Here is a 14,265-nt window from a genome sequence, read left to right as displayed (position 1 = left end):
GCCTCCTGCACACCCCACACTAGGAATCGAGCCTGCAACCTGGGCATGTGCTCTGACCGGGAATTGAACCGTGACCTCCTGGTTCATAGGTTGATGCTCAACCTCTGAGCCATGCTGGCCGGGCAAGTTCCCTAATTCTTTTTTCTGTCTGGTCTGCTCTGTTTCCAATGCATTCTTTATCTCATTTATTGAGTTCTTCAGCTCCAGAATGTGTTTCTTTTTTTATAGTTTGAATCTCTTTGGTAAAGTACTGCTTTTGCTCATTAATTGTATTCCTGAACTTATTGACTTGCCTTTCTGAGTTTTCTTGTATATTGTTGAGTTTCTTTGTAATTGAAGTCTTGAATTCTCTGTCATTTAAACCACAGTCTTCTATGCCTTTGAGTTTGGTTCCTGGAGATTTTTCATTTTCTTTCTGTGCTCCCAAGTTACCCTGTTGTTCATGGTATTTGATGGGTTGTTTCTCTGTGTGTGCATTTGAGGTAGAGATCTTAATGGCTCTGCACCACCCCTACAGTAATGGCTTCCCAGCCACCTCTATATCCAGCTCAGCTGCAGTGGGGAGGGCGGAAGGGAGATGCCTTTTCTAGGAAGGAAACTGCTTCTGCCCCTCTGACCCTCCAGGTTGTAGTGTGAGGGCTGCAGCCGGACTTCTCCCCAACTGTTGTGCTCCTTGCTCACTGGAGCCAGGATGGACACCAAACTGCATCTGTGGTCACGTCCCTGTCCTTCCCCTGTCCCCCCTCCCCTCCTGTCCTTCCCCCATCCCACCTTCCCTACTCATTTCAACACGCCCACCTTCAGATGTGCTAATGCATGGATCTTTCAGGCGTGTTTGTGTGCTGAGCAGGGGATCTTTGTGGAGTTATAATTGTCTTGAGATAAATTTAAGAGGAGAAACAATGGAGTCTTCTCACTCTGCCATGATGCTGATGTCATCTCTCCCCATTTACTTTTAAAAACCTATTGCTATTAGGTAACATTTTTTGAAGCCTAGTTTTTAGTTGCTATGTATACTTGAAGCATATTAAAATAGTGTTTCTTGAAACATACTCGGTCATTTAAACTTTTTCCGTTAGTTTGGCTTTGTGAAGTATTTTTATAGGTACTTATTATTCTACTCAAATTATAATAGTGATACAATTTTAATAAAGAGGAAATAAGCAAAATACTTTTAACTAGAGGTATTTATTTCCTTCTCTATTTGATTTTCTTGAACTAGTAGATTCTGTGTGGTAAGCTGTTGCCTCTGCATTTCAGATACTATGCCATCATGGTGACTATGTTCTTCACGGTCAGCGTGGTGAACAACTATGCCCTGAACCTCAACATCGCCATGCCCCTGCACATGATATTTAGATCCGTGAGTACTGCTGCTGCAGGAGTGGTGCTCAGATCACTGAGCAGAGGCTGACTGTCATCTGAGAAGGCCGAAAGAGAGAAATGTGAAAGTGGATGGTTTACTTTTATCTATCCCAGGTCTTATGGGTGATTCATAAAAGGAAAGTTAACATTTTCCAGAGAAACAGATTTTAACTTTTAATTTCCTTCATCTGGTTGATTTTATATTCAAACTTGCTATGAATGCTCTTTAACTTATTTCTCATCACTTTTTGTTTTTTTCTTAGATAAAATTACATTTACTTCTAGTAAATGAAACAGACCCTTCTTTCATTTCGTGTGTGTGTTTAATCCTCACCTGAGGATATTTTTCCATTGATTTTTAGAGAGTTGAAGGGAGGGAGAGAGAGAAACATCGATGTGAGAGAGACACATGGGTTGGTTGCCTCCCTGCACGTGACCCGACCATGGCCGGGGATCGAACCTGCAACCCAGGTATGTGCCCTTGAGCAGGAATCAAACCCACAATCCTTCAGTGCTCGGGCCCACACTCTAACCATTGAGAAACACATGCCAGGGCCAGACCCTTCTCCTTCCTGATTTTTTTTTTTTTTAGTCAGAGACTTGAGATAATTAAATAAAGGAAAATTCTTGATGGAGGCATGCTTCTTCCAAAGCAGTAGAGATTTCTTCTTTGCCTCATGTATGGTGAGAGATCTGTGTTCAGTATATAGATAAGAACTGTTTTCCCTGGAGGGCAGAAAAGACTTCAAGGGAAATATAGTTTGGGTTGCAGAAGAATACAAAATGGGCGAGGATTAGAATTGTAACATTTTGGTGTGGTCTGAGATTTTTATAAGATCAAATGTGTTATTCCTAAAAGCTAATTATAATGACTAAGATGACCCTCACAGCATTGAGCACATAGTAGATTTTCTATAAGCACTTGATGAAGGACAGACACCCTTCCAGAGAAGAGAGAGATCTCCACACAACTTCTTTCCTCAAAACATGAGGGAAAGAGAAACGTAGTAAAAGCTCTTATAAATTAGATGGAAAAGTTGACAAAAATAAGCGTGTAATAAGCTTCAGCTATGAGTAGTTATTGAGAATTGATCATTGTTATCTTCATTGTCATCTTTAAAAGGCGTAATTATTTTGCAAGATAGATTTTTATGGCTTATACTTGTTGCCATCATAAGAACACCTGGACCTTACTAATTATTCATCCTAATCTCCTCCTGCCCAGCTGTTTTTCCCTCTTGGCGATGTTCATTTTTACCTTGAAGTATGTTGTCTTTCCCTAGTGCACTAAAACTTCCTCTTGTCTCCTTTTACAGGGCTCTCTAATTGCCAACATGATTCTAGGGATTATCATTTTGAAGAAAAGGTAAACAATGCGCTTTTATAATTTATGTTTAGGAAGCACATTCTTGGCCCCACCTATAAGCTAGGCACGTGGATTACTTTTCTCCTGCTGGAAGGGGCGTGCTCCTGGCCTTCTTTGTTTGAGTTGTCTCTGTGGCAATGATGTGCATTCCTGAAGCAGCTGACCAGGTAGGGGGTCCCACCTGTGCAGCAGTGTTCTCTCTGTAGCATTAGCTCTTAGCATCATTGAGTCCTTAGATCCGTCCTAACCTAAGAAGCCAGTCGATTGAGAACTTCAGTGTCCCTTGTGGTCATCAGAAGCCACATGTGACTATTTACATTTAACATTTAAATTACTTAAAATTAAATATTTAGTTTCCCAGTCTCACTGGTCAGAGTTTAATTGCCCAGTAGCCACATGTGGCTGGTGGTGACCATATTGGAGAGCCCAGGATGGAGCATTTCCAGCCTCATAGTTGTGTGGGACAGTGCTGTCACAGAAGGTGTTCATCAGTGCAACACAATGAACGAAGGACTAATCGTGCTTAGTACAAAGAAAATTCCGAATAAAGCCCAAGTGGACAAGAAAATAGAATGAAAAGTGCCACAACTGTTCTATGTGACTGTCACCAATGGAATGTCATGTCTGGTCTTTTTTTTTTTTTTTTTTTTTTTCCTAATGAAACAACCTGTTGGTCCACAAACTTTTAGAAACTGTTTTAAGCAACACCAAGGAAGGGTGTGTGTAGCAACCAGTGGGCACCCTGATCCTTGCACATGCCGACTTACATGGGCTCTGCTGGTGATTTATACTCTCACGCACCATCTACTGAAAACATCCTGTGGAAATTGGTACCTGTGCCTTCCTAATGTGTTCTTGTTCTTATTTCTGCAGATACAGTATATTCAAATATGCTTCCATTGCCCTGGTTTCTGTGGGGATATTTATTTGCACTTCCATGTCAGCAAAGCAGGTGGTAAGAATCGGTTCACAAATCATTTCTATTCACTGCTTGCCATGGGGCCCAGGCACCAGGTACTTACTAATGATACAAAGAGGGAAGGGAAAAAGGTAGCAAACATTTCCCTTGTGTCCAGGCCCATTGCTTGTGGTTCTGGTCTCTGTACCTAATGTTTTTTTCTTATTCCCTAGACTTCCCAGTCCAGCTTGAGTGAGAATGAAGGATTCCAGGCATTTACATGGTGGTTACTAGGCAAGTATGCTAATTACAATAATGATAATTGCCTCTGCAGTTCTGTTTGCTGAGTTTTCTCCTAAGGGACGCTTCTTGGCAAGAAGCGTTAGCTAAACAAATGATGCCACAGGAGAGAGGCACCTGGGATCATAAATCTGAACCGCAGTGTTCAGAAACGTCAAGGTCATGGTGGTGTGTCCTGTGACATGGACCCACGTTTCTCTTGGTTGCCACTGATCTAGGAAGAAAAGGACCTGCCTGCCTGCCCAGCACCCTGTGGGTGCTTGGCTGTCATCCGTCTCTTTATGACCTGTCTGCTGAGTACAGGCTTCTTCAGAAGGGCACGTCGTAGCAGTGGACTCTAAGTCTCCAAGGGACCCATTGCTAAATCTTAGATTTATTTTCTTCAGAAGTTAGCTGTTCCACATGGCAGTGTTCCCAGACCTGACTGGTCAGCAGAATCTCCCGGGAATTGTCTCTCTTTGTGGAAGTGATGAGACAAATCCTATAGTGCTTGGCCCTCCCGTTGTGAGATACAGAGGTGAAGCTCCTCCCAAGTGCTTTCCATGCTGGCAATAACAGGTTGAGACTGACCAGGCGAAAGAGAAATAGCAGGGAAGGAACTGGATTCTTGCTTCTTGGCTTTGAAACTTTACCCCACCCCCCTTTAGATTGCTATTTCTAACACAGAAAGATCTTCATGAGCTATTGGAAGAACACTATCTATTAGGAGAAATTTGCAAAGGATTTGAACATACCACTTATGGAGGAAAATATTAATGTCCTGTAATTTTATGTTCAGCCTCTAACTAGTCTAATAAAGAAATGCATCTTGAATCCAAAATGCAGTATCTTTTTATTTTTGATCTATTATATTGGCAAGATAATAAATGATTATTCTCTTTGCTGCTGAGGGTGCAATAGGACAACCATTTTCACATAAACTGTTTACAGTATAAATTGACATGCCTTTCTGGAAAAAAGTATATGTATTGAGTTTTTAAAATGTCTACAACTTTTGACTCAGTAATTCCACTTGTGAGAGTATTCTAAGGAAATAACATTTTTAAAAGATTTACATACACGGATGTACATTGATTTTAATGAAGAAATAATTGGAAGTAATCTAACCATTCTCATATTGTAAGACACTTAAGTACATCCACATGAGAAGAGTAACGTGTGGCCATTAAATCATACTTTTGAAAAAATTTTAATGAATGACCTGAAGAAAAATCCAGAAAAAGATCATGAAAAAAGCAAGACATAAAACTGTGTACTCATTATGATCCTGGCTTAGAGAGATGTAGAAAACTATCAAGGACTGGATGGTAATATTATGGTTGATTTTTATTTCTCTTTAAAGTTTTGTGCATATTCTACAGTTAGTTTGTAATATTTGTAGTACATTTAAATAATCAATGTTCTTTAACAAAATATCTGGAGAGTAGCGAATGCAGGTGTCTTGTAACCCGGCCTTTGTTTTGTAGGTATTGGGGCACTGACATTCGCGCTCCTGATGTCCGCGAGGATGGGCATCTTCCAAGAGACTCTATACAAACAGTTTGGGAAACATTCCAAGGAGGCTTTGTTTTATAATGTAAGCAATTTCTTGAACCTGGGGAGGATGAAAATTACTGCGTTATTATGTTGTTATGTGTGATTTCGAATGTAACATGCCATCCTGCTAACATGCCATCCTGCTGGTAACGTGCCATCCTGCTAATGGAGTTGAAGGATCAGTTGATCACCCGGTGAAGGGCTTTGGGTCCACAGACTGCAGTGCCTTTCGTAGGCTGCTGCTGTGCATCCGAGCCACGGCCCTCCACACAGGTGGTCACGCCAGTCTACGTGAACATGTCTGCTAACCAGGAGCCACCGGGCAGACCAGGAACCTGCACCCCGGTGTTCCTGCAGATGCACCCAGGTTCAGACCAATCTGGAAACCTGGAAAAGGAAACGAAGCTACAAAAAACTGCATGCCCAGGGGGATATGTGCAGGCAGGCCTTTGAGAGGGTTGGGAAGACAGGTGAGAGGAGGCCCTCAGATGGGCTTCAGTCATTTTATGGAGAGTTTAAATAGCAGTAATATACGCTTCAGCTTCTTTGTTTTAAACTGCTGGTCTAGGGCCGTGGTCGGCAAACTGCGGCTCTCGAGCCACATGCGGCTCTTTGGCCCCTTGAGTGTGGCTCTTCCTAAGCCTTAGAAGTACCCTAATTAAGTTAATAACAATGTACCTACCTATATAGTTTAAGTTTAAAAAATTTGGCGCTCAAAGGAATTTCAATTGTTGTACTGTTGATATTTGGCTCTGTTGACTAATGAGTTTGCCAACCACTGGTCTAGGGCCTCCTCTTCTTCCTCCTCCTCCTCTCCTGTTGTGATAATGCCCAAAGCACAGCCCCTCAAGCTCAGGGTGAGGCTTGGTAACTTGGGGATTCCCTCACTGCCAACTTTTTGTACTGAAGCTGCAGACAAGCAGTTTGGCTTATTAGTTGGAGCTAGAGTACGTGCCTGAGAATGTAAAAATACACACTCCATTTGGCTCACATCTTTCTTTTAGAACAGTAAGTGGCACATAATGACTTCTGAGTAAATGTTAGCCGTGATTCCTTATTCAATTATTGTGGTGGTGGGTTGGTGTCAAGTATATTAATCTTTGCTTATCTGTTGTTTCTTCTTCCTCTTCAACCTCTTTTCATTCTTGTCTTCATTTTTTCCCTGACATTGAATTGTTCTCTCTTTTCCTACTTCTTTTTAAACAATCTGAACTCTGCCTCCACATTCCTTTTGTTGTTGTTGTTAATCCTCACTTGAGGATATTTTTTTCCATTGATTGTTGGGGGAGGGTGGAGAGAGAGAGAGAGAGAGAGGCATCAATGTGAGAGACACACATTAGTTGCCTCATGCACCTGCCCCAACTGGGGCAGGTATCAAACCCGCAACCCTGGTACATACCCTTGACTGGAAATCGAGGTGCTCAGGCCGTCACTCTAATCATTGAGCCACACCGGCCAGGATCTGCTCCATGTTCTTTATAATTTTTAAATCCATTTCATTTGCTTAACTATTCTCAAAATTAGTAAAACATAACAAATCTTTGGACACAATGACTGTGTGTATTCCCTTTTGTTGTGTGTATGTGATGATCATCACAAACTCCAAAAGGGCAAGAACCGTAATTTGGGGTTTATTGAGCTAGCTAGACAGTGTCAGGTCGTTAGAAGCACTGGGTACATTTAACTTAGTCCTATTTGCTTTTCTTGATTGCTTGTCAAACAACTTATAAGACTGCTCATTATTCTGTCGTGTGTTGCATTTCAATTGATGTGAAATATTTCTTCCCCTAGCATGCTCTTCCACTGCCTGGATTCATCTTCTTGGCTTCTGACATTTATGACCATGCAGCTCTTTTCAATAAGTCTGGTGAGTTTGTGCTTACTCAGTAGAATTGCCTGAGAGCTTCCAAGGCAAGTTTCAGTTTTACTCTGGACTTAACCACTGATGTTTTTATGCAAGTCATCTGGCCCACTTAAACCCTCTCCATTCTACCTTCCTGGAATATAGTGCCATTCATCAGTGTTTGCAGCAGCAAAAGCATTTGCAGGTGTTTCTCAATGATTTGCAAGAGAAATAAGAATATGTATCTTCAAATTTTCTGTTTTGCTTTGGAATTGTGTGTTTGCATTTAAATGCAGAAGGTTTGCTTTTCAAGAATGCAAAGAAATAGTCCTAACACACAGCAGAGATGGGAGCCTTGGGGAAGAGGAAGCAAAAATGGTGAGAGGTTAGAGCTTGCAGGAATAAGCAAAATTAATTCAAAAGTCTACAGTTTTAATTAGCTTTTACTTTTTAAAGTGACTAATAAATTAGCTATCAATTGCCAGTTAAGTTTTTAAGGCTCTGAATTACCCATTTCTGAGTTTTTTTATTGAGGTGTGATTGACATACAGCTGATTTTTGACACATGGTTTTCAGAGTTTCTGACAGTCGCCACATAGCAAAGAGCTGTTTGAGTAAACACACTATCAAATTCATTTTGATTTAATTACTAGAATGCTTCTTCCAAAAGTTGCAGTGCTGGGTACTTATACATTTTTATTTTTTAGAATCTGCCTTTAACTTTTTCAGAATCATCCCTAAGTTAAATTTACATTTTTTTCACTTCTTGAGTTTTAGCATCTGGAACCTATTATCTTTAATTTTTCTAAGAGAGCCGAATATCCATCTAAATGTTTTAGGTAATACTGATTGTCTCTTTCCTCAGCAAATTGATACAGTGGCTCTCTGAAGTTATTAAATAGTAATAACATTTGTTAACTTGCTTTTGATTTCAATACTTGCTGAGTGTTTCAAAGACAATAGAATACCAGATTATTAGGATTTCTCACTAGTCTGGACATACAGTTATCTCTTTATCTAGATGGCTTTTAATTTTTTTGCAAAAGAAAATTAATGTTCTTTTCCTAACCAGAACTCAGCATCACCTTTGGAATTTCCTAAGTTATGCTATATATTTCAAACTCCAAAAGCAAGTTAGCAATATAAAAGAAGCAACCCTGAGAGGGCTATTATGTCCTGATTCTTGTTAATCATGGGCATTTTGTTTCCTCTCAAATGTTCACTGTGCAAACCTCCTATATAAAACTAACATAAGAATGTATTTAAAAAGAAGAAAAGTTTAACTTCCATCACCCTACACATCAGCTAATTTCATTTTACCAGTTTCCTTCCAGACACTATTTACATAAATTCTTTTTTTTTTTTTAATATATTTTATTGATTTTTTACAGAGAGGAGGGGAGAGGGATAGAGAGTTAGAAACATCGATGAGAGAGAAACATCGATCAGCTGCCTCCTGCACACCTCCTACTGGGGATGTGCCCGCAACCCAGGTACATGCCCTTGACCGGAATCGAACCTGGGACCTTTCAGTCCGCAGGCCGACGCTCTATCCACCGAGCCAAACCGGTTTCGGCTACATAAATTCTTGTATCGTTGTAACCCTTGTGTAGATAAAATTTATACTTTTCCACTTTCATTCTTAGTTTTTTGTGTGACTATATATAATCCTTATATTTTAAATAGACTGTACATACAATGCCTCATCTAGTGAAAGCACCTTTGCTTGCACAGCCATTGCTCTATCATTGGACATTTAGATTAATTCAGAGTTTTTCCTAAGAATGGGTATCAATACTTTTATGGCCCCTTAATAAGAATTGTGAAATTGATTTTTTAAAAATCAATTTTTACTACCATCAACTGAATGGCTGCCAATTCCAATTTTACCTTGCCAGATTTGAATATTATTTGTAAATTTTAGAATTATTTGATTACTAGTAGGATTGACAGTATTTCCAAATGGCATTTAGTTACTGGTTGTCTTTTCTCTGTGTTGAGTTGTTAAGACCATATCATTTGAACTTCTCTGTGATTCACAGCCTTTCTCTGTAAAGTGGAGTCCTGTTTAGGTGAATGGTAAAGAGTTTTTTTAAACTTAAGAGAAATTCTCATTTGTCTTAAGAAAGCAATACAAGGACTCTTGAGGCTGATATAGCCTGGAATCAAGGGCAGGTAAAGTGGTGTTTGGTCCAAATCTAATTGCAAGGGAAGTAACATTGTTATTTCTATTATGTTCAGTTTGTTCAAAAAGATGAAAACTTTAGCTGTTAAAAGTAATACAACTATCTCCCCTCTTAATCTTTGCAGAATTATATCAAGTTCCGGTTGTTGGTGTGGCAATGCCCATCATGTGGTTCTACCTCCTCATGAATGTCATCACTCAGTATCCTTTGCACTCCTCTGCCGCATGGGCTTCTTTGGCATGGGATTGTTTATTCCCTGACAGTTCAGGGACATGAGTTTCATTTCTGCTTTGATCTGTTCTGCAGTAAGAGGAGAAAGGCCCATCCATTGAGCTCCCTGTGGAGGGCCAAAGAGATGATAGTGGGTGCCGAGGTCAGCAAGCACAGGCCACTGTGAGGGAGGTGCTTGGGGTGCAGGGGTAGAAGTCAGTGGGTGATTAAGAATTAGTATATGACCTGCATGCTCTGTGATTTCTACCTGGAGTTTTCTAGTATCCTGGGACATTTCACAAGCTGCCACAAAATTCTGAAAGAAATTCCAAGTGAATTAAAACTAAAATAATGCTTCTTTCGAACGACCTTAAGTCCATTATAAAAACTGTGAAGTCTTTGGAACAGATGGGATTGACTTCATTCCTCTCACTTCACCTCGTAGATTTGCCTTACAGAGTTCTTTTTTGGAAAAGGGGTGGAAGGACTGGGGACCAGATCAAGTAGAGGTAGGTGTGATGACCTTTACGGAGAGTGCTAACCTCTGTCATTCCTTCGGTGGTGACCTTCACTGTAAACTGTGGGAAGAATCCAGAATAAGAATAATGGGAGGTTTTAGGCAGTTTGAGTTGGGACCCACAATTGGGACGGCAGGACAGGAATCTGCAGAACCTTCTACCAAGGAGCCTCAGAGCCGCCATAGCCAACCCCCGAGTTTTCTGGTTCTTAGAATATGAACATTTAAGCCAAGAGCCATGCCAGAAAGAGCTCCCCAGCTGATCTCTCAGTAGTCAGAAAACTACCTTAACCCTGTCTCTCCAGGTACGTGTGCATTCGGGGTGTCTTTATTCTCACCACAGAATGCACCTCCCTCACCGTCACGCTCGTTGTGACTCTACGCAAGTTTGTGAGCCTCATCATCTCCATCTTGTACTTCCAGAACCCTTTCACTGTGTGGCACTGGCTGGGCACCTTGTTTGTCTTCATTGGGACCCTCATGTACACGGAGGTGTGGAAAAACCTGGGGATCACAAGAAGCCAGCCTCAGAAGGAGGACAAGAAGAACTGAGGCCTGCCTGGGAGACCAGGGTCTGGCTGCCATTTCTCTTTTGTTAATGAGAATTACCCCCAGCACTGAACCACCACGTACCAGAGAATCCTCAGATTTCACATGGCTTTACAGACCAACATGTGTAGACTCTGAACAGAAACCTCTCAACCCTGAATTAGAAAAAAGAATAGTTATCTACTATTGAACAACCATTTGTTTACCAAAATACACAGTACTGTACTTGTTTATTGAGTCCCAGAGCTACTCGTTTTATATCCATGGTCTTGCACAAGACTATCCATTTTGTTGTTGTTCTGATGATTCCCTGCCATAACAACCATTATCTCGTGTCCTCATGCTTTGGTCTGTCACGTTCCACTTTTCAATCAGCCAGATGTTCCTGGCATCATCGTCAGGAACAACTGAGTGACCAAGTGAAGTGAGACACTGGTGACACTGGGCTGGATTTCCTCCAGCGTGTTGGGAACGAGGCAGTGGTCTCTGTGAGCTGAGCCCTGGTGACAATGGAGCAGGACTGGTGGGAACCCTTTGCAGTTGTGCAGGTTAAGTCTTTGAAAGGCTTCTTAAGCAAGAAGGTTGAACTCTGCCTGGCGATTCTGATAGAGTCATAGGCTAGGGAGTAAAGTATGGTGTATAAAATTCAGGTCAAATCACAACTAAAATGGAAAGTTTTTCTTATTTTTCTATAAGGTGTCTTAATGTTCTTGATGGGTATTTGTGTGTGTGTGTGTGGGGGGGAGTTGTATGTGTTTCATTACATGTAGGAAGGTGCCGCCCCCTTTACTAACCTGGTTTTTCTCCCATGGTATAATTTTGAGACAGAGGAACCATGTCAGCGTGGTGTGTGTAGGTAAGTGTGATAATTTTGAGAGAAAAGCATGAAAGTCTGAGTTCTTTCATTTCCTCTTCACTTAGCCCTGGACCTTAATTGACCTCACAGAAGTAGATGCACTTTTGTAAGTGGTTAAACTTACCAGGGACTCCCTTTTTGCACAGAAAGGCCTTTTTTTTTTTTTTTTTTTTTCCTGGATGCAGATTATGTTCGTAAATCGACATGTGGCTGTATGGTACCCTGGGTTCACGCATGGTGGAATATGTATATTCTAATACCTGGAGCTATTCTATGGTGGGGTCTGAGATTAGTGACTTCCCCAAAGTAGCCCGAATTTGGGCAGGTCCAAGATGGCAGCATAAGAGGACACTGAGCTTGCCTCTCCCATGAACACAATGCACATCTATATTTTGAGTAGTTGTCTTTAAGAGAGAACTGAACAGCTTTTGCACAACAAAGAAGAGAGGAAGAGGCCACTTGGAGAAGATGGGAACTACAGGAGCTCTTCAGAATCAGGGAACCCACCAGGAATCGGAGGAGCTGGTGAGCACCATTGTTTGCATTCTCCTTACACTTGGGTAGCATTGTTGAGAGCTCTACCCAAGTGCTCTGGACAATCTGCAAGGCCACAGTAGTGCATCCCCAGTCACCCCTCCTGTAACCAGCTCCAGCAGGAAGGGGTGCATAGCAAGCATGCACAGCCCCTGCCCCCTACACACCAATCCAGAGTTAGATCCACTGGGCCCAACAGGGCACTGAGGCTCAGCCACTGCTGTGCTCCTGCCCAGGGGGAAGTCCAGCTCAGACCTCCATGTCAATCAATCAAAGCAATAGGACATGCCTATGAATGCCCAGAGAGGGGCCCCAGAGTGAGCTGTGCACATAGAGGGAGGCCCCTACTAGAGGGGGAGGGAGCTGGCAGAGTGCTGCAGCACATGCTCAGAGAGCACCCCAACCCAGACTGGCAGCAGTCAATCAAACCACAAGGCGAGCCTTGCACAACAGTGAGTGCTGCAGTGCCCATGGTCAGGTATCCTCAGACCAGCAGCAGTCAATCAGAACAACTAGATGTGCTCCTTTGTACACCAGGCAGCACCACCAGGATCAAGAGTAGAACCAACAAGGTTCTATAGCACACACAAGTGCAGCTGTGAACAGCCAAAACAACAGGACACCCAGACCCGCTCCTTCTGGCCAGGTAGCACCCCGGGCACTGCACATGCCCTCCCCAACTCCAACCAACTTGCCAAAGCCATCCAGTCTACACAGACACCACTTTACACAAGACCAATTTTTCAAGACCGGGAGAGAGAGTTATTTCATCTAACTCATAGAAAGAAACAAACACAGAAAGTCAAATGAAATGGAGGAACAAGAGAAAAACTAATGAAACGGAGAAAAATAATTTGATAAAAAATTCAAAGAAACTGTCATAAGGATGCTCCGTAAATTTGAGAGTAGAATAAAGGAACTCGGGGACAACTTCAAAAAAGAAAATATTATAAAAAATCAATCAGAGATGAATACAATAACTTAAATGAAAAACACACTAGATGGAACTGACAACAGACTGGTTAATACAGAAGAATGGATCAGCAACCAGGAAGAATAATGAAAATCACCCAATCATAATGAAAAAGAATTTAAGAAAATAAGGATAGTATGAGGGCCCCATGGGACAGCATTATAGGGATCCCAGAAAAAGAGAGAGGGGGCAGAAAGTTCATTTTAAGAAATAATGGCCGAAAACTAACCAGGGAAGGGAACAGACACCCACATTAGAGAATTCCAAATAAGATGAACCCATAGAGGCCCACACCAAAATATACTGTAATTAAATGGCAAAAGTTAAATATAAAAACACAATCTTGAAGGAAGCAAGGGGAAAACATTGAATTAGTTTTAATAGCTAATTTCTCAGCAGAACTTTTACAAGCCAGAAGGGAATGGCAGGAAATATTTAAAGTTCTGAAAGAAAGGAACCTACAATCTAGTATATTATACCTGGCAAGGTTGTCATTCAGAATTGAAGGAAAGATAAAGATTTCCCCAGATAAGCAAAAACAAGAAGTACACCACTAATCAGACTTAACATGAAATGTTAAGCAGTCTTTATGCAGAAAAGGCCATGCCAAAAATAAGAAAACAGGGGGTGGGGGGTGGGGTGGGGAATCACAGATAAAGGCAAATACAGAATTAACAGTGAATCAGCCACTCAAAAATCCAGTATGAAGATTAAAAGAAGTAGCAAAATTAACTATAATAATCAGGAGCTACTCAAAACAAAAAAGATATCAAAAATAAAGTGTGGGGACACAGTGAAAATGTAGTGCTTTTAGAATGTGTTAGAACTCAAATGTCTATCAGTTTAAAATAGACTGCTACAGAACTCCAACAAAACATGAAAGGAAACCAGCAAAGCCATCAACAAAAGGACAAAATGGCAATAAGTACATACCTGTCCATAATTACGTTAAGTGTAAATGGACCAAATTCTCCAATCAAAAGTTATAGGGAGGCAGGATGTGTTAAACACCAAGACCCTAGACCCATCTCTGTGCTGCCTACAAAAGACTCACCTTAGATAGAAAGACCCACAAACTGGAACTGAATGGATGGAAAAAGATATTCCTACAAATAGAAATGAAGAGAAAGCT

The 14,265-nt window shown here is 41.3% G+C and overlaps 1 protein-coding gene across 1 annotated transcript in view; it reads left to right on the top strand.

Annotated features, from left to right (window-relative positions):
• SLC35B4 (solute carrier family 35 member B4) overlaps nucleotides 1-11,454 on the top strand; it is a 45,538-nt gene extending 34,084 nt beyond the window's left edge. Inside the window, exons 3-10 of the mRNA XM_070423920.1 lie at nucleotides 1,261-1,363; nucleotides 2,682-2,731; nucleotides 3,605-3,686; nucleotides 3,863-3,923; nucleotides 5,396-5,505; nucleotides 7,257-7,332; nucleotides 9,619-9,694; nucleotides 10,527-11,454. Coding sequence (XP_070280021.1) covers nucleotides 1,261-1,363; nucleotides 2,682-2,731; nucleotides 3,605-3,686; nucleotides 3,863-3,923; nucleotides 5,396-5,505; nucleotides 7,257-7,332; nucleotides 9,619-9,694; nucleotides 10,527-10,773 — 805 coding nt within the window. The 3' untranslated portion in view covers nucleotides 10,774-11,454. The remainder of the gene's footprint in view (nucleotides 1-1,260; nucleotides 1,364-2,681; nucleotides 2,732-3,604; nucleotides 3,687-3,862; nucleotides 3,924-5,395; nucleotides 5,506-7,256; nucleotides 7,333-9,618; nucleotides 9,695-10,526) is intronic.
• Nucleotides 11,455-14,265: the final 2,811 nt, after the last annotated feature.

This window comes from Myotis yumanensis, unplaced genomic scaffold (assembly GCF_028538775.1).
Source record: "Myotis yumanensis isolate MYYU_CA2020_CCGP unplaced genomic scaffold, mMyoYum1.0.hap1 SCAF_9, whole genome shotgun sequence".
Classification (NCBI taxonomy): Eukaryota; Metazoa; Chordata; class Mammalia; order Chiroptera; family Vespertilionidae; genus Myotis; species Myotis yumanensis.
This window is presented reverse-complemented; position numbering and strand designations above follow the sequence as displayed.